The sequence below is a fragment of the Sinocyclocheilus rhinocerous genome, unplaced genomic scaffold, assembly GCF_001515625.1.
Source record: "Sinocyclocheilus rhinocerous isolate Xijiao unplaced genomic scaffold, SAMN03320098_v1.1 scaffold597, whole genome shotgun sequence".
Lineage (NCBI taxonomy): Eukaryota > Metazoa > Chordata > Actinopteri > Cypriniformes > Cyprinidae > Sinocyclocheilus > Sinocyclocheilus rhinocerous.
Window position 1 is genome coordinate 531,950 of NW_015649570.1, and position 18,587 is coordinate 550,536.

The 18,587-nt window shown below is 36.9% G+C and overlaps 3 protein-coding genes across 3 annotated transcripts in view; 1 reads left to right on the top strand and 2 right to left on the bottom strand.

Annotated features, from left to right (window-relative positions):
- LOC107710719 (ras-like protein family member 10B) overlaps positions 1 to 3,253 on the top strand; it is a 15,483-nt gene extending 12,230 nt beyond the window's left edge. The window contains exon 4 of the mRNA XM_016515553.1: positions 2,444 to 3,253. Within this exon, the coding sequence (XP_016371039.1) occupies positions 2,444 to 2,714 (271 nt within the window). The 3' untranslated portion in view covers positions 2,715 to 3,253. The remainder of the gene's footprint in view (positions 1 to 2,443) is intronic.
- Positions 3,254 to 6,641: 3,388 nt separating this feature from the next.
- LOC107710718 (GAS2-like protein 2) lies at positions 6,642 to 15,388 on the bottom strand. Its single transcript, XM_016515551.1, has 7 exons — positions 15,037 to 15,388; positions 14,181 to 14,410; positions 12,143 to 12,250; positions 11,629 to 11,725; positions 11,058 to 11,316; positions 8,235 to 9,016; positions 6,642 to 7,564 (listed from the first exon to the last, which is right to left on the bottom strand). Exons 1-7 carry the CDS (start codon positions 15,386 to 15,388, stop codon positions 6,642 to 6,644), a joined length of 2,751 nt encoding a protein of 916 aa, XP_016371037.1.
- Positions 15,389 to 16,168: 780 nt separating this feature from the next.
- Positions 16,169 to 18,587, bottom strand: part of LOC107710720 (protein FAM98A-like) — a 6,605-nt gene continuing 4,186 nt past the window's right edge. The window contains exons 6-8 of the mRNA XM_016515554.1: positions 17,067 to 17,183; positions 16,837 to 16,980; positions 16,169 to 16,750 (exon numbers count right to left, since the gene is read on the bottom strand). Of these exons, the coding sequence (XP_016371040.1) occupies positions 16,592 to 16,750; positions 16,837 to 16,980; positions 17,067 to 17,183 (420 nt within the window). The 3' untranslated portion in view covers positions 16,169 to 16,591. The remainder of the gene's footprint in view (positions 16,751 to 16,836; positions 16,981 to 17,066; positions 17,184 to 18,587) is intronic.

The following is an 18,587-nucleotide window of genomic DNA, read 5'->3' on the forward strand; positions in this document are numbered from 1 at the left end:
GAAAAAAGATTAAATGTAGTTGCAATAAATGCATTAAGAATCCATACAACTGCAGCAGTGGAGGACTATTATTCTGCTGCGTGATACTGCAGAAGAACTGATGAAGGCACGGTTTGATCTTCGGCTGACCAATCAGCAGAAAGGGGCGTTTAATTCCCGCCCACGTGTAGAAATCAAATATTCAAGCTGTTTATTAATTTTTCCACCCATGAACGAAAAACGAAAATTTAAGCTGAATTTTAGTTTTTCGTTTTTTGGAAAAAAACAAAAAAACGAAAAAGGAGCCGTTTTCTCATTTTTCTACTTTCAATATTAAATAAAAAAACGAATGATCGAATGATACACGGATTCACTAAAAGGTTAGCCACTTGCTAAGTTACACTTTCCACATACACAGAGTAAGGAGAAATGTCGGATAGGACGATGGTGAATGATTTGCAGATCCTGAGCACCAATGACAAACATCTAATCTTGTCAAATGTGTGGTAAGTACTGCCGCTCCATAGTATAGAGTCCTTGTGATCACGAATCTCGAAAGTGAAAGAGAAAATAAAATGAGAGCGCGCAATCGAAAGCGGTTTCAATAGCGGCTCCCTGATGCCCGCAATTTATATACAGTCGCTTACCCAACGATATAATTGCGAGAAAAAGTATTAAAATATTTTTTTTATCCTCCCATCTCGTAGGCTATTTATTCCCTTTAGGGTTTCCGTAGTACACTTAATTTCCTTTCCGAACACGGAACTGTGATGCGACGGATTGCGCGAGAGAGGGTGGGTCATGATGTCAGCTTAACATCGAGATGTCTGTCAGCCATCCGATGGCATCGTCTATCGGCCCAACACTAGTTTGTACTGTAGTGTTAGTTAAAATATCTTCTTTTATACACATAAAGGTTTGGAATGACATGTGTATGAGTAAATGATGACAGAATTTTCTGTGCATTTCCGTTTTCATTAACTCAGATCCCAAGATGCTGTTCCCATCAAATTATTATGTGTATTATGCACAGAAAGAAGCACTATGATACATGCATGGGATGACTGTATTTCAGTTTAATCTATGTTTATTGTATCTGTCCCTATATAAATAAAACATTAAATAAATAAATACACAGAAAAATGCATAGATATCTGAAATAGAGCACAAAGGGCTCTGGGTGTGATGAAATGATTTCTGCACCTTCAGTCAGCTGAAGATTAATGTAGACTTCCATGAGAAGTCATGATTAGATGGATGCAAAGAGAGCTTCAGACAACACTAAACCTTTCAGAAAGACCATTTATAGAGGTTGTTGGATTTGGCGCAGACCGCATTAATTGTATCAGTCTGATGAAATTGCAGCCCAAATTGATCCTCTTGATGAAGAAATTTCACTTCATCAGATGGTTTATAGACACAAAGACATACGATCACAGCAGGAGCTTTCTTAAAATATGCTATGTTAAATACACATTTGAGGTTATTAGAGCCACATTTTATAAGCTGGAAAAACATATATTGTGGTAAAATCTTGGCCAAAATGACAAACCCTTAAATTGTTGCCTTTTTCAAACTAAATTTCTGTTTTTTTTAAGTCTGTTGTTACTAACTGCTGCAAGAGTCATGAGACACCATCTCTGACATATTTTCCATGTGTGTTTTAATGTGGGTGTAGTATTAAATTAAAAAAGAATTTAGATTTTAAATTTGTTATTAATGGCCGATTCATAGCTGAAATTAAAATGTAATACCATTTTGTCTAAATAAAATTGTAACTAATAAAAACTAAAGTAAAATCAATGGTTTTCAGTCATTTTAAAAATCACATTATAATAGACCATATGAAAATGAATATTAATTTAGATATTTGCTAAAGATTAAGCAGTGCAATAAAATGACTAGTGTTTTTAAAGATTAACTTTAATTAAGTTTTAGATTACTGCAATGATAAACTAAAGATGAATGTAAAAAGACGGAATGAGCTAAGGCTTTTTTTCAATCTACCAGAATCACAGAAATACGTAAGGATGACCCGACATATGAATGTTGAATTCACTTTTAAATGGATAGTTCTACAAAAAATTTAAAAATCATTTACTCTCCCTCATGTCGTTCCAAACCTGTATGCATTTCTTTATTCTGTAGAAAATAAAAGAAGATATTTTAAGAAATATTTTTTCATAAAATAGTAGTCAGTGGTCACCAAAACTGTCAAAACATCTTCTTTTATGTTCCACAGGAGAGAGAAAATCATACAGGTTTGAAACAACATGACAGTGAGTAAATGATGACTTTCATAATTTTTAATTGGCATTTCGGTTCCATTAAGAACCTGTAACATCCATGGAACTTACTGCATGGTTTTTCTGTGGTGTCTGTGGAATGTAATTAGATTTGAGCCATCTTTTTATGTAGAATCGTTTTTGCTTTCTGTATTTACAGTGTGTGTATCTTTCCACAGGGTCATGGGCTCTGGAGAGACGCCCATTCTGATTGTCGGCAACAAACGTGATCTGCAGCGAGGTCGCGTTATACCTCGACACAGTGTTTCTGACTTAGTCCGAAAGAGCTGGAAGTGTGGATATGTAGAGTGCTCTGCCAAGTTTAACTGGCACATTTTACTGTTGTTTGGAGAGGCTCTCCGCAGCATGGGTTGTGCCCGCTGCAAGCACGTCCATGCCACCATCCGTTTCCAGCGGGCACTCAGGAGAGAGCGATGCGTCCTAATGTGAGGTTGCCGTTTCTCTTCTACAGAGCCCATTCAAAAGCGGTTTATGACTATGGACACTCCGTTATTGTGTGGGCAGCTGGAAGAGCTGTGATAACCCTCATGCCAAGGAACTTAACATTTGGGATTCTAAATATGGACAGACAGATGTGGTCTTAAAACGGGAAGTCCCTGTTGCTTCATTACTTAAGCCTTCAAACTGATGTCTCCGCTTTCGGCCTGGAAGAACACAACCAACATTTCTGCCTCTTATCTTAGAAATCCAAACTGCCAAAAAGGCTGGTGGAAGGCAACAAAAATCAGCTTTAATATTACATTAATACACTTGCTTACGTTCAGGCCAGAACAGCACATAGACGCTCCTCTTTGCTTATGAGCTTAAGGATCTTCTTAAACGCCACACAACACATGTTCTACAGATACTTCTGTGTTTTTAAAGGGATGGTTCACTGAAAAATGGCTTAATTTACTTGCTTCTGTGTTGTTTCAAATCTGTCATTTGTGGAAAACAAAAAGAGAAATTTTAACAATGTGCTTGTCGCTCTTTTCCTTGTAGTGACACGATGGGGTGCTTCAAGCTTCAAAAGGGATGCAAAAACAATATAAAAGTATTATAAAAATGATCCATACTGCTCCAACACTATACACTAGCTTTGAAAGGAATATATGGGAATTCACCAATAATCTTCCCCTCCAGTGAGCTGGAGGAGCTGTGATAACCGGGAGATGAGCTGAGTCGAACTCGAACCAGGGGCCTCATTTATAAAATGTTGCATAGAAACTGTCCTACATTTGATCTTATGATCTTTTCTCAAATGTGCGTACGTGTGATTCAGAGAACGAATGTACGCACAAAAAAAATGATCATACGCCTCTCCTTCATATGAGAAATTGATAAATTGCAAATGATCTTGAAATTGTGCACAGCTAAATGGTTTCAGATCTCCAATTGTAAATGGCGCCTAATTAATGCCATTAACATATAATAGAGCAGCAGTCGACAGACAAATCATTCACTTGAGAATGGCGAGTGGAAAGAATTGCTTACAGTAATACCTACAGTACTCTTACACCGAAAAGTGTGTAAGTCCAGTTTTGTGAATCAGATGAACCTATTCATTGAAAAGATTTAACAAAGGTTCATTCATAATTCGGACATGGGGTGGATGTAATGTTTTTCAGCGAATAACAACTTGAATTTCGGTCTGTTTGTGATGCAAAGCTCACAAATGGCTTCATATAGTGCAATACAGTATTATTTTAGCATTATTTTTATACTATTATAGTATTCCTTAATATTTTGAATTAGCTTTTATTTTTTCAGTTTTTTATTTTATTAGCCATTTTTATTAGTCATTATATATTTTTAGATGTATTTACACACACATATATATATATAAAGCTTCTTTATAGATTTATAATTATGTGTATATATTTATTCTGATTCCAGTTTTGGGTTTAGTAAGTTTAGTACTCCAACTTAAACTTGTTTCAGTTGCTGCCTAGGCAACATTTTTAATTTATGTATCATTTTAAGTTTTTGTTTTTCATCTAATATTTATATATTACTTTATTTCATCTTTATTTAAATTACTGAAAACAATTTTGAATAGTTATAATTTTAGTTAACACTGGTGCGTAAGTCAAAAGCATCCCTTTTGATGCATGAAAACTTCAGTCTTCATTCATTCACTGCAATTGCATGGAATAGTGACTAGAAAATAATGAAACATTCTTCTTTTGAAAGCCATGAGGATGAGTAAATAATGACAGATTTTGAACTATCCCTTTAGGGTATGATAATACCGTGTCTCATTCCAATGTAATTTATGCCAAGGTATGAGAATTTGTCCCACTTTGAAATGGTGGAGACACATTCAATCATAAGGGAAAGAGGAAAATTTGAATGTAAATGTGTTCTAAATGTATGCTCTTACATTGTGGCAGAGGCTTGGACGATGTTTGTGTGTGGCAAGGAACAAACTAAAAATATATCCTTCTTTAATAATTTAACCCACCACATCTCTGATGCACATAAAGACCAGCTTCTGCTACACACCCTATAGTCTGATCAAATACATGTTCAGTACAAATGTCTACATGCAAAGAGCACATTAGTCTAATAAATGGACACTGGACACAGAAAATGCATCCTTGTCTGTGTGATGTATGAGTACTAAATCAATACCTACATCAGTATCTGTTCTTCAAAGGTAATGCATCTGCCCTGCTGTTTATACAATGCACTACACGTACACAGTAATAACAAAGTGTGATTCACAGCATGTACTATTTAAATCAGCGAGGCAGTGTGTAATATTGTGGCTCACTGAGGAACGACTGTGAAGCTTACTAATGTTCATTAATCCTTAAATAATGAAAGAATGATTTCAGGTAACATGACAAATGCAAGCATGTGTTCATATTTTTATTTTACGTTCTAAATAATTGGATGAGATTCTGCGTAATTCCAAAATGCCAAATTTAATCCACAAAATTGAGGTCCTCACAGTATCATGCTCTCACAGTCCTCCGAGGATATCTTCAAAGTGCTCCTCTCCACTGACAAGAGTCTGGGGATGATAAGGAAGGGGGAGCGGGGGATCAAAGGGGACTGGGGTTGGAGGGAGGGAACAAGGAGAAGCACAGCTGCTGCAGTGTGATAGACTGCAGTTCTGATGAAGCTATTATTAGCTCCAGACTTATGCCAAGAGTTATTTATAAAACCAGCAGCCAAAACACTGAAGCTCAAGGTGACTGGAAAACGCCAAGGAAGAAATGCTAGCGGGATGCTTGGTGGAGCTGACATGAATAAACAACACACAGGGCCAAATCCATGTCCAGTCATGACATATTCACATCATGTTACAAAATGTAAAAACATAAAAATTAAAATCTGTTCATGGACATAGCTCACATGGTCAGTGTATCAGTTTTTATTAAATGGGGCTTTCATCACCCTCAACTATGAAACACCTGATTATATGGAAGAATAACATCTGATCCGTTACATCTACTGCCACTACTGTCTGAGTGTGACAGTGGAGAAATGCTCATAGCAATAAAAAAGGATATCAATTCAGACAAATCTTTTTGCAGACCTTAATCTAAAGTCTAATAAGTCAAAACCAAATTATATTTTAAACAGCTCTAGATATAGCATAGTCTAACCAAAAATAAAAAAAATTCTGTCATCATTTATTCATCCTCATGTCATTCCAAGCCTGTATGACTTTCTTTGTTCTGCAGAACACAAAAGAGATATTTTTAAAAATGTCTTAGTGCTATTTTGTCCATACAATCAAAGCCAATGGGCTCTAGTGTTGCTTTGGACCCCATTGACTTTCATGGAGGACAGTTGAAACATTCTTCCAAACAGCTTGTACAGAGTGGAACTTGTGAAGTAAACATCTTAACAAATATACATTTACATATTAATTAATTAGACCTCAAAATGTAATGAAAAACAACAAAAACATCAAAGACAATGGGCTCTAGTGTTGCTTTGGACCCCATTGACTTTCATGGAGGACAGTTGAAACATTCTTCCAAACAGCTTGTACAGAGTGGAACTTGTGAAGTAAACATCTTAACAAATATACATTTACATATTAATTAATTAGACCTCAAAATGTAATGAAAAACAACAAAAACACCAAAAATACCTGGCTACTTTGCTATGGTATTAAAACTGTTGTCAAGGAGGTTTTATAAATCCATGTACTGTACTGTGTCATGTACGTCTTTAGGTAAGACGACTTTAATCTCTGATGAAAGTGCTGTGATTTTTGTAACTGATCTTGAAGGCTTTCGGAAAAGTGCATTTTTAGCAAGTAAAACAGTCCTTGACCAACATATGGCTTGTGTGAACTGGCAGTCAAATTTTCAGTAAACTCTAAAATGACAAAATTATTAATTTCTGAGATGTCGGTTAAACCCAGGATTCCAGATTTCGATCTGCATGTGACTCCTTGTTTGCTCTTTGGCACTTTGTTGTACTTGGTATTGGGATCTGGGAGTTTGGTTTAGTCCAAGTGTTTCTTTGAGAGTTGTCTGTGCCAAAAAGCCCATGTTGGGAATAGTTTCCTCTCTGGTTGTGAGAGTTTCCCTCTTTACAGCTTGTTCCTTTGTAGAAAACTGGTCTTGGGATCTTTGAAGGCTTTTGGTCAGACCTGTGGTCACGTCTCGGTCGCACACAGGGTCTTAGTTTTAGCTTAAAGATGGATGGGACTCTCTCTGGCTTCCTTAAGGATCTGCTTTGTTTGAATGAAGAACTCCTCTGCTTTTTTACATGTTCAGTTCCTAAACATGATACTTTTCCGTGAGGAATTTTGGTCTCAGCATTGGAGTTGTCAAATGGCACCTTCACAAGTTCAGCAGTCTCCTTTGAATCCATACTGGATCCCAATGAGGACCAAGAACTGGTCATACAAGGTTTAGAGACCTTAAGGTGATGTGCGGTAATGTGGTCTTCCTCCTCTTTGCCTCTGAGACCCTGAAGAGTGTTCACCCACTTCTCAACTGACACCTTCTCCAGCTTCCTTAGGCCACCAGAGAGTTCAGCAATGACTGCATCAAAAGCCCTGTTTCCACTGTTGGGTGTTTCCTGATCAAGACTTGCTGATCTGGTAGAGCTTTTACAGTAGTCAGATGGGATCTCTCTGGAATTGTTGGGATTCTCATGATTCTTCTCATCAGAGCTAGTGCTAGTTTCTGAGTCAACGCTTAGCTGCTGTAGATTGGACAAGATTTCCTCTTCTAGGCTCTTATAGAGGATGGCTTCCTGAACAGGGCTAAGAGGAGGAGGAGTGAAGAGATAACTTCTCTCAATTCCTCCCTCTTCACCTAAATCTCCTTGAGACTTCTGAGAATCAAGGAAGCTTTCGGAAGATTTCCTTGAGCTGTTAATGTGAAAAGACTGCACAGTGTTCAGCACTGGTAGGGCCAAGTGCTCTCCTCTGCTTTTTTACATGTTCAGTTCCTAAACATGATACTTTTCCGTGAGGAATTTTGGTCTCAGCATTGGAGTTGTCAAATGGCACCTTCACAAGTTCAGTAGTCTCCTTTGAATCCATACTGGATCCCAATGAGGACCAAGAACTGGTCATACAAGGTTTAGAGACCTTAAGGTGATGTGCGGTAATGTGGTCTTCCTCCTCTTTGCCTCTGAGACCCTGAAGAGTGTTCACCCACTTCTCAACTGACACCTTCTCCAGCTTCCTTAGGCCACCAGAGAGTTCAGCAATGACTGCATCAAAAGCCCTGTTTCCACTGTTGGGTGTTTCCTGATCAAGACTTGCTGATCTGGTAGAGCTTTTACAGTAGTCAGATGGGATCTCTCTGGAATTGTTGGGATTCTCATGATTCTTCTCATCAGAGCTAGTGCTAGTTTCTGAGTCAACGCTTAGCTGCTGTAGATTGGACAAGATTTCCTCTTCTAGGCTCTTATAGAGGATGGCTTCCTGAACAGGGCTAAGAGGAGGAGGAGTGAAGAGATAACTTCTCTCAATTCCTCCCTCTTCACCTAAATCTCCTTGAGACTTCTGAGAATCAAGGAAGCTTTCGGAAGATTTCCTTGAGCTGTTAATGTGAAAAGACTGCACAGTGTTCAGCACTGGTAGGGCCAAGTGCTGTACCTTCTTGCTGACTGATCTGTCTGCTCTTTGTTCAAGTTGGCCTTTCTCATTTACATCCAGAATATGTTTAATTTTATCTGGGGACTCTTCTTGAGAGATCTTAGCTGGTGTTCTAGGTCTGGTGTGTTGTGCTTCTGAAATGGCCCCCATTAGCCCTTTAAAAGGAGAAAAGGTACAGATGAAATGTTGACTATTTTTGGGACCCACATTGTCCTCTGGCTCATGAATGGTGATGTTCGGAGGTTTAGAACATGAATGTGTATTTCTAGGAGGACTCTGAAAGGTGCTTCCTGGACTTTCTTGCGTGTCCGAGACAAGGTGCACTCTGTCCTGGTTCTCTCGTCCTTTTAATCCAAGTGTGGAATTTTGTCTCAGTTTGGAAACAAACTGTGATTTGGTCCATGTTTGTCCCAGATTCTTCTCAGGCACTTGCTGGGGTTGGATTTGATTGGCGTTCCTCTGAAGGACTAGAGGAGTTTGAGGACGCTGTATCTCAGGTTGTGGTGTAGTAAGATGATGGGTGGCCCGTGGAAGACTACTCGTGAGACGAGGTGCTGGTGACGACCTTGTTGCTTCTCTGCCTTTCCTACTGGAGGAGTTTGTTTTCAAGCTGTCTTTACTGTCAGCACAAGTGTACACACAAGATGGAGTATTCGGTCTCTCTCTTAATCTGGAAAAACACCCACACAGAACCTCGTCAGTGTAAGTGAGTCTGTGCTTCCTCAACAGCTGTTAATAGTATCATGCATTTAGAGACACAAATATTAATGATTAAGCATATGGTAGTTTCCAAACTCCATTTTATCTAATCAGAAGAGATTAGATGTAATGGACATTTTTATGGACATACTTTAAAACAAACTATTTGCAGGCCCACTCCTAGTAGTATTTTCTGACCCCATTTACATCTAGTATTAGCATGAGTTTTCTGCATTTTCACATTTTGAGTTGGCCTGTGACTAATTTTGACCACATTTAATGTAAATGCAAATGCATTTTTGTTATTGCCATTCAGTTATTGATATTAGCTTTAGCTTTATATTCTACTCTCACAATTTAAAAGAGACCAGACACTGCACTCTCATAATTTGCTCAACAGATTTAGTCAACAATATTCAATTATTTTCCAATTTTACCAATTGAAATCTCTTATATTGCCTATTTCTCCTCCCAAAGAGAGGACTCTTCTGCCATTTTCTTTACTTATAATTCCTATTAAGATTGTTTACTGACTAGGTTTATAAAGAAAGGAAATGCAAGAAATGACAGAAAGCATTTCGAGTTATCTTGCAATGTTTTAGGGTAAATTATAGCAATTAATGCAAACTCTCATATAATATGTAAGTGAGTGGTGATTTGCATTTTGCGTAGGTATAAGTGCACTTGCAACTTTATCCAATTACACTGGCAGTTCATTGAAATTAAGGTGTAAATGCAATCTGGATAATATATAAAATTTCAGATAATAATTTCAGTGATACAGTCATTTATTGACCATGGTTGCAAACTACTGATTAAAATAGCAGTCTAATCGCTCATGTTACTATACATTACCACACAAATCAATGCACAACATTAACATGGTTCATTTCCTGAATGAAGCATGAATGTTCATTTCTTCCTTTTGTTATTCTACTAATTTTAATATAATAATTTAATAGCCAACATTAAATGTGGTGGTCATTAAATGTGTGTATGATAGAGACTATGGTAATAATAATATGAAATAATAGCCCCTGTAATTACATGCTTGAAAAAGTCTTTGCTGAGAAGCGTGACATTGCTAATGAGATGTCATAATGAAGTGGAACAAGTTTGTTTCCTAGTGACTGTTTAATTGCTGAAGTGGCATGCTCAGTTGTAAATTAAATCTTAAAAAAAATCTCAGTCCCTGTTTCTGTCTTTATCTTGCACACAAACTCTGTATTGCTATGTTAATTCCTTAGACTCTGGGTATTGTTATTGTTGGGGTTTTCAAACCTCAGACGACAAGTAATGTGTCTGTGAGAATCCAAGGCATTCAAGTGGATTTAAGTGGATTTCTTTCATCCTGTTAGCCAGCTCTATGCCTGGGGAAGATTTTTTATTAAGCCAATCACATTTCAAAAAGTTCTGCCTCTATATATATATATATAAGAAAAATATTAATCCAAAGCCGCAATGTATCTGAAGTAGCAATAGAAGTGTAATGGCAGTTTTCTTCCATATTGTGTTGTACACACAAGTGAAGTGGATTTTTGGAAAAGACCAAATTTAGAGCGGAGACTTGGTTCTATGAATCAGTTGTTGATTGGATGGCAGGTCTGAGTGCGTGTTTACGAGATTTAATTGGACTAAATGATTGGAGAAGTCCAGCATATGTCAAAAGAGAGAAGTCTGACATTTCACTGGAAGATCCAGTTATTTTGATTAAAACTTTTGGTCAAACAAAATAAATCATTCACAGTATCGTCAATAAGATTTGTGAATTTTCATTTCATGCTGACTTTAAAATTGTCAACATGAAATCAAAATGGACTATATTTATTGTCATAACACTAAAAGTTAAACAGCTGGTTTGGTACTGTTTAGCAAACTGGAATTCAGGTATGAGTGTGTTGTGGTCTGAAACACCAACATTTCATGATCCAATCAATAAAGCACAGTCTCAAACTGTGTTTCACATCAATGTTAGCTGACAACCTTTGACCTTACTCTAATCGGAAACTTACTTGTTAGGAGAGGGGCTGTTTCTCCGGCGGGTGGGCTGATGTTCAGGGTCAGGGGAACAGGAGGAGCGTGGGGGAGAGGGCCTTCCTCTCTGGGCTCTGTAGGCAGCTGAAGGGGTCCAGACAACTGGCTGAAAGGAGGACTGAGTTCGGCTTAGCATAAGAGTTGTCTGAGAATTACACTGGCCATCAGGTTGTGTTGTGGTTAACCGCTCTTTGATCTCATGGACCCGAGTACCTGGACGTGTGGTCAACTTATGTACTGATGTACATTTGTATATGTGAAAGAGAAAAAAGAGGAAATACTGATTCAGTTGCTTAAAGAAGCTCTTTTAATATGCTCCATGTGTTGAGATTGAATATTACACAAACAATATGCCATAGGCATGATCCCACTACAATGTCTCATAATGTCCTTCATAATGCCAAACCGATCTTAAAGGGATAGTTCACCCAAAAATATTTGGGTTGAGATACATGATAAACAACCACAAAACTTTCACCGTTTATATAATTTCTGATGCTAATTTTTGTAGGTAGTTGTAGGTGTGTGTTTGTGTGCATATCCACATACTGAGAGAAGTGCACCGGCAGGGATCATGTTTGTCGAGATAGTGCTCCAGGGTGTCCCATCCTCCGCCCACTCGCACCATAACATGATTCCTCAAAATCTACACACACACACACACACACACACACACACACACACACATTTATGGTGTGCATATCCACATACTGAGAGAAGTGCACCGGCAGGGATCATGTTTGTCGAGATAGTGCTCCAGGGTGTCCCATCCTCCGCCCACTCGCACCATAACATGATTCCTCAAAATCCACACACACACACACACACACACACACACACCTTTATGAGCAAATGTCATCTGCAGTTGGTTTGAGCCATTTATCTCTTGTTATCATTTCCACAAAACAAATACTCTTCCATTTCTTTTCAACAAAGCTTCTGAGACAGTAAAACATTTTTTTATTGACTATGATGGATCAACACATATTTTTCCTTGTCTATGCTGGAACAATAGTAGCGCTTAAAATGATCAATTGACAGAAAGAGGTTTTATATACAGTACCCGCACAAATATGAGAGTGTTGGAGTCTCCAACCCTGTATTTGCCCTCTGATACCTTCACCATGGGGAACTGGGATGGGCAAGTGCATCGGCTTATCAGAAGCTGGACCTGCACACACACAAACTCAGAAACGTTATTGGCATGACCCACACACCCCTGACAGAGTATTCTAAGCAGATGTAACCTGCCACTTTGAGAGCCTCCATAAATCAGTGAGGAGAGCCACAAATCAAAATGGCAGTCTAATTCAAAGTTCCCCTCATTTTTCCTATCCCTGCAGATCATTTGAAATGGTAAAAAGAGGCATGAATCTTATAGGTATAGATGGATGTTCAGCTTTGACCCTTTAGGTGTCCTTGTTTCCAAGGCATCCTCTTGCATGCCATATCCGCTGAATAACAGTGGGTTTTGTGTTATAGGGGGTGTAGTGTTTCAGTCACTGGAAGGAGCAAGCGATGAGCTGCCGTCATTATGCCCTTGAGCAAAGCAATTACAGATGGCTTGTGCCTGTAATAAGTGTACTTACAGGCAAGTCGCTTTGGATTAAAGTATCTGCTAAATGACTAATTACTAACAACAAACAGCGACTGTGACTGAGAAACTGTTCGTTAGACTTCTGGAGTGAAAAAAAAAATTAGATTTTGAATACCAAACATTATTTTTTCTTTACTTAACTTAAATGCATATTACTGTACTGCAAAAAAATCTTATTCTCTTATTCTAAATCTTATTCTCATGACTGTATTACTGTACATACAGTCATGAAAAACATCATGTCTGGACACAATGTTTAAAAAAAAATAAAAATACAATGATATATCAAACAACCATGATAGATTAATAGTTTATAATTTAAATATTTATTTATTATTATATTATATTAATTATATTATATTATATTATATACATTATAAATTATATTACTGAAAATAGGAGGGGGGATGTTCTCAATTGTTGTCAAACATGTTACAATGCAAAATCTTTATGATACAAATGTAGGTTTTATTTTCGTTATGCAGTTTTTGTTCTTTTAAAATTTAGGCTGTGATGTGAAATATGTTCTTGACAGGTTTTGTGAGATTCAGCTAAAGGGATTATTTAATCCGAATGCATAAGGGTCAAAGGCGTTAAGATGTCCGCATCAAAAGAAATTTACAAAAGTGGTTTTATGTCCATAGAAAGCACATTAAATGTAAGTAAAGTGTCTACTTTCAAGGTTTCAAATAAGTTTTTGGAGAATAAAATGTCAAAATTTGGTTGAAATAATGTTACATTGTCATTCAGTGTAACACAATATTTATGCAAAAATTCAAACAACATGCTTATTCTGATGTGTACATACAAAAATATATAAAAGAATTAGGGAGCATATTAAATTTTATTGTGTTTTAAATGAGTAAAAACGTCTTACTGACAAATGGGCAAAACCTAGGATAGTGGCAAATTTTAAAAAATGTAAAATTACAACTACCGTAATTAGTATTTGGGGTGAAAGTAATTATTCTTTTAATATGTCATAAATTGATTTTTGTTGTAAATATGCCTGACAAGATTGTTACACTGAATGACATTTTAGTGGGTCTCTTCTGTAAATGTATGATATTTATTTTTTGCTCAGAAAAACAAAATTTCAATTCAATTAAACAGAACATTTTTTTATTTTTGGGGGGAAAAACAACAACAATTTAAAGCAGTATTACACTTATTGTTTTTATGCTTAAACCCTTTTTCGTCTTTGACCCATAAACTGCTTAGACTAGTCTTACATCTAATTTTTCCCCCCTTTAAGACTGGTCATAACTTTTTAAAAATCAAAACAGAAACTAATTTGAATCCGAAAAGTTTACCAAAGTTGACCGATCACTCCTTGGCTAACTACTAGTTGGCCCCTGCATTAAACCAAATTTTAATCTACAATTTTGATAGAATCAAATTATTTTATGCAAAAATTGCTTAATTTTGATTCAATTCTTAATTAAAATGCAATGCCCTCAACACATCAGTAAACATTATGTGAATTTAATCTTTGATACAGCACCATCTCATCCAGATTCTGGATGTTTATCAAGCTCCTCTGTGGTTTGGACTGAGCAGGCAAGTCCTCCATCTCTTCACGAATCTCCTCCTCTATCTCCTGCTCCAGCTGAATGAGGACTGGTGAAGCCATGCCGAAACGAGAGGCCCGTCTGGCCACCTCAAGAAGGCACAACACAAAATTCTTCTCATTCTTACGCAGGACAAGGTCATCTGTCTCGAACATCAGTACATCTGCAATGGGGGCAGAGTTTAAGATGGTTACAGAAAACAGAATCAGAAACTATAGGAACACAATTTTGAAATTAAAAACTCACTCGGTAATATTTTATTTATGTTGTGATGACCTATATATGTGAGCCGTATTGGACTTGGCAGCGTAAAGCAAAAGTAAAGTTTTCAGTTACTGGTGTCATTACAGAAACTCGCTATTCTATATTAGCAAAATGTGAGTTAAGATCAAAGTCCCTTTAAGGCTTATACTAAAGTCTTTGGTTAAGATATAGCATGAATAGATGAACAGTATTCGACTGGTCATGTGATTTCAATATGGTGGTCCCCATAAGGGTCCGTGTAAAGCTTTTATTAGTCTACTGCTATGACTGGCGTCTTAATCTCATGTGAGTGAACATGACATATTAATCAAATGTACTATTCACTTTTTAATGTATACAACTTTTAATGAGGAAAAACTCCTTTAAATGTGAACGAACAGCGTGGACAAGCTTCGCTAGTATTGTGAGCTCACAGCACTATCTAGTGGTAAGTGTCAGAACTGCTAATAAGTGATGTTCTATCAAACTAATTGTATGTTCTATTGAGTAATAATTCTATATTAAACAAATAACCGTCATTTATACCTGGAATGCTCATCTCTTTTCGACACCAGCTGATAAAATTCGTGACATTATCCCGAGCCAGGAATGTTGTTGGATGGGCAGAGCTGACGAAAGTGACTCCAGAAGCGGGCAGCTGGACCTCCGCGGGTCCGGTCCTCTTCAGAAAGTCATCCGCCACGCGTGTCACGTTATTTGCGTGAGCACACAGCAGCGCACCTGTCTCTAACACCTCCAAACTATTATTTACGTCAATGTCAATGTTGTATAAATCTCCCAGCCATTCTGCCAGGTCTTCTTTCATGGCATAGAGATATTCCTCACTCGATTTAAAAGGCTTGATGCTTTGATTGGATGCATACTGAATTCCAGACATGGCTTGGATTGTATCAAATTAATTTAATCGACTCAAAAAAACACATCTAGGATGATCCAATATTGTAAGGGGGGAAAAAAGACACTCCTAAAAATTACGTTAGCAGCATACTGACAACAAACCAGTATCACTTAGTCTAACATTAAGTTTAAAGTGTACGTTTGATCGACTCCAGTCCAAAGGAAAAAATATATATTTTGCCGTACTAAAAATTAGTGTAAATATAATTTCATGAAATGCATCGGTTGTGCAGTGTTTCATCGCGTTTTAATATGTTGTCAGGGTGTGTGAACGCGGAATCGTCCTTGGTTACCAGATAGCGTCTTAATCCAAACACTCCAGTTAACCATTTACTGTCCATGAGTTCAACTCTTTTAACAATAAACACCAAAGTATTAAAGAATATTATAACAATAAGATAAATATTTATATAAACTCTGCCCAAGTGTTACCATCTTACCATTCTCAGTTTAAGTTTAAACTTTAGCATAGCGAGATAAAATCGCAAAGGGGTAGTTTATATGGGCATGAACCTTAACATAAACATTAAGACTACAGGTTAACATTTATAAATATAGAACATGTATAATAACATAAATGTGTGTTTTTTATAACATAAATATGTGTGCGTTTTAAAAACATTCTACAACTATCTATTCCACAACTCATAACAACACAAATGTTCTATGCCATTTAAATCTCAAATGAGGTCATAAGCCATGTATTTTAATTAATACAAAGATCTAGAAGAATGTTGAAATAGTTTTTAATGAAATATAGCATGTCACACTGAAAAACATTGCCTTCACTGCCTGAAATACCATGTCAACAACTACTTAAAAATGCACATGTAAAAATAAATAAATGGGAAATGTAATAAGGAGAAGAGAGTTAAAAGAGAAAATACTGTTTCAAAGGAAACATAATTGATTTTAATAATTTCATCATAGATCTTGGTTGTTCAAAGTAAATACAGCTTGTAGCCATTCATATTTATACATTTCACTGAAATGATTTTATCACATTTTTGTTCATCAAATGAAATAGTGCATTAAGTAATTTGCAACATTAAATAAAAATTCATTTTTTTTTATATAGTCAATGATCATTTATGTCTCATTTTAATGGGAAATATTGCCTCCTTTTAACATAAATCTCTTTTGTTGTGTTGTGTTAGTTACAAAACTAGCACTAAAAACCCTTCTAATTCTGTTTGTTTTTATTCTTCTTTCCTGAATATTCTTGTCTTTTCCTTTTATAATGATGACCACCTCCTCCCTCACTGCGTCTGGTGAAGCTGGGCATCGGTGGCTCGATCTCTCCTGGACGTCCCCCTCTGTCCGGCACGCTGCCCATCAGTACCTGCAGAAACAAATGTTGTGTATAAATCCTTATTAAATCTTATGCAAATTGCCACACTTAATTTATTATTAGAAGCAGAACGGCACCTTGTGAACTGCTGTTGAAGGCCCTGCTTTAACTGGCCTAATGCGAGACTCGTCCTCCCTTATAGCCAACAGCTTAGCAATGGAGACGGAGGACTCAAGAGAAGGTGTACAGGGTGACATGGAAGAAAGCAAAGCACTGCGTTCCTTGAAAGAAAATAGAGAGAATTTGCTCAGTGAAACCTAATACAAAATACATGCTTGAAGGTTTGCAAAAGAGACAATCTTAGTACCTTTCCCCTCTCTCCCCAAGTAAAGGATTGTAGTGTGACATGGAAACGCTTGATCATCATTTGGCGCCGACATTCATAATCCTTACAGAGAGCTCTGTTGATGTCATTAATCTTTTTCTAAGAGTGAAAAAAATAACTGTGAAAATATTTGTCCTGGAATAGAATATAAAAGGTCAGTGTGACTCTATAATACATGAAAAAAACAAAAGGACAGCACACTGACACAGTTCTACTATTTAAATACTAGACAAACAATGTTTTGGCCCTTTCTGTGTTTGTCAGGCAGTCAAAAAAAATTACAACTTTAAAATATTTAGAAGAATAGTTCACCCAAAAATTATAATTTGCTGAAAAAGTAATCACCCTCAGGCCACCCAAAATGTAGATGAGTTGTCATCAGAACAGATTTGGAGAAATTTAGCATTGCATCATTTGCTCACCAATGGATCCTCTGCAGTGAATGGGTGCCGCCAGAATGAGAGTCTAAACAGCTGATAAAAACGTCACAATAATCCCCAAGTAATCCACAGAACTCCAGTCCATCAGTTAATGTTGTGTGATCCGAAAAGCTGTTTTTGTAATAAACAAACCATCATGATGTTTTTAACGTCAATCCATTGCTTATGACTAAGATCGAGTAAAAAAGCCATCTTGCCTGAATCAGAAGAGATAGCACCATTTACAAGTGAAAACAGTTCTAAACATTATATGTCTGTGGATTTTGATGTGAGAGGACAACAGGGGATGGACTTTTTCATTAGAGGAAGAATTATTATGGATTATGGACTGGTATGGACCGGATGCAAAGATTCAAAGTTAAAACGCCTTAATGAGGGACTTGTTTCTTGCAAACATGCAGCTTTTCACTTCACAAGACATTAATTGAAGGATTGGAGTCGTGTGGTTTACTTGTGGATTATTGTGATGTTTTTATCAGCTGTTTAGACTCTCATTCTGACGGCACCCATTCACTGCAGAGGATCCACTGGTGAGCAAGTGATGTAATGCTAAATTTCTCCAAATCTGTTCCGATGAAAAAACAAACTCATCTTCATCTTGAATGGCCTGAGTGCGAGTACATTTTTAGCAATTTTTCACTTTTGGGTGAACAATTCCTTTACACACATACACCCGAGTAGGCATAAACAACAAACAATACAGCAATTATAAATAAAAATAATGAATCAATATAAATCAAAAATTTTTGGTCATGCTCCTGCTCTAAAGTTTTTTTTGTTTGTTTGTTTTTTTTCGGATGTGCACATACCATTTCACTTTAATACATACCCATTGCTCAGAGTTCAGACTGGACTTCAATAATGCTTCTGGCACTTCACCTTCTGGAAGTGATGTCAGCCGTGACTCCACCTGAATAAATGACGCATATGTTAGACATCACCAAAAAAATAAAAATACAAATGTTAAATTACTAATAATTACTAGTCCTTCACTGGTGATGTTTCTTACCTCTGCACAGGCATCACTTATCCGAGAGGATGTTTCTAAGCCAAGAGTCTGAAA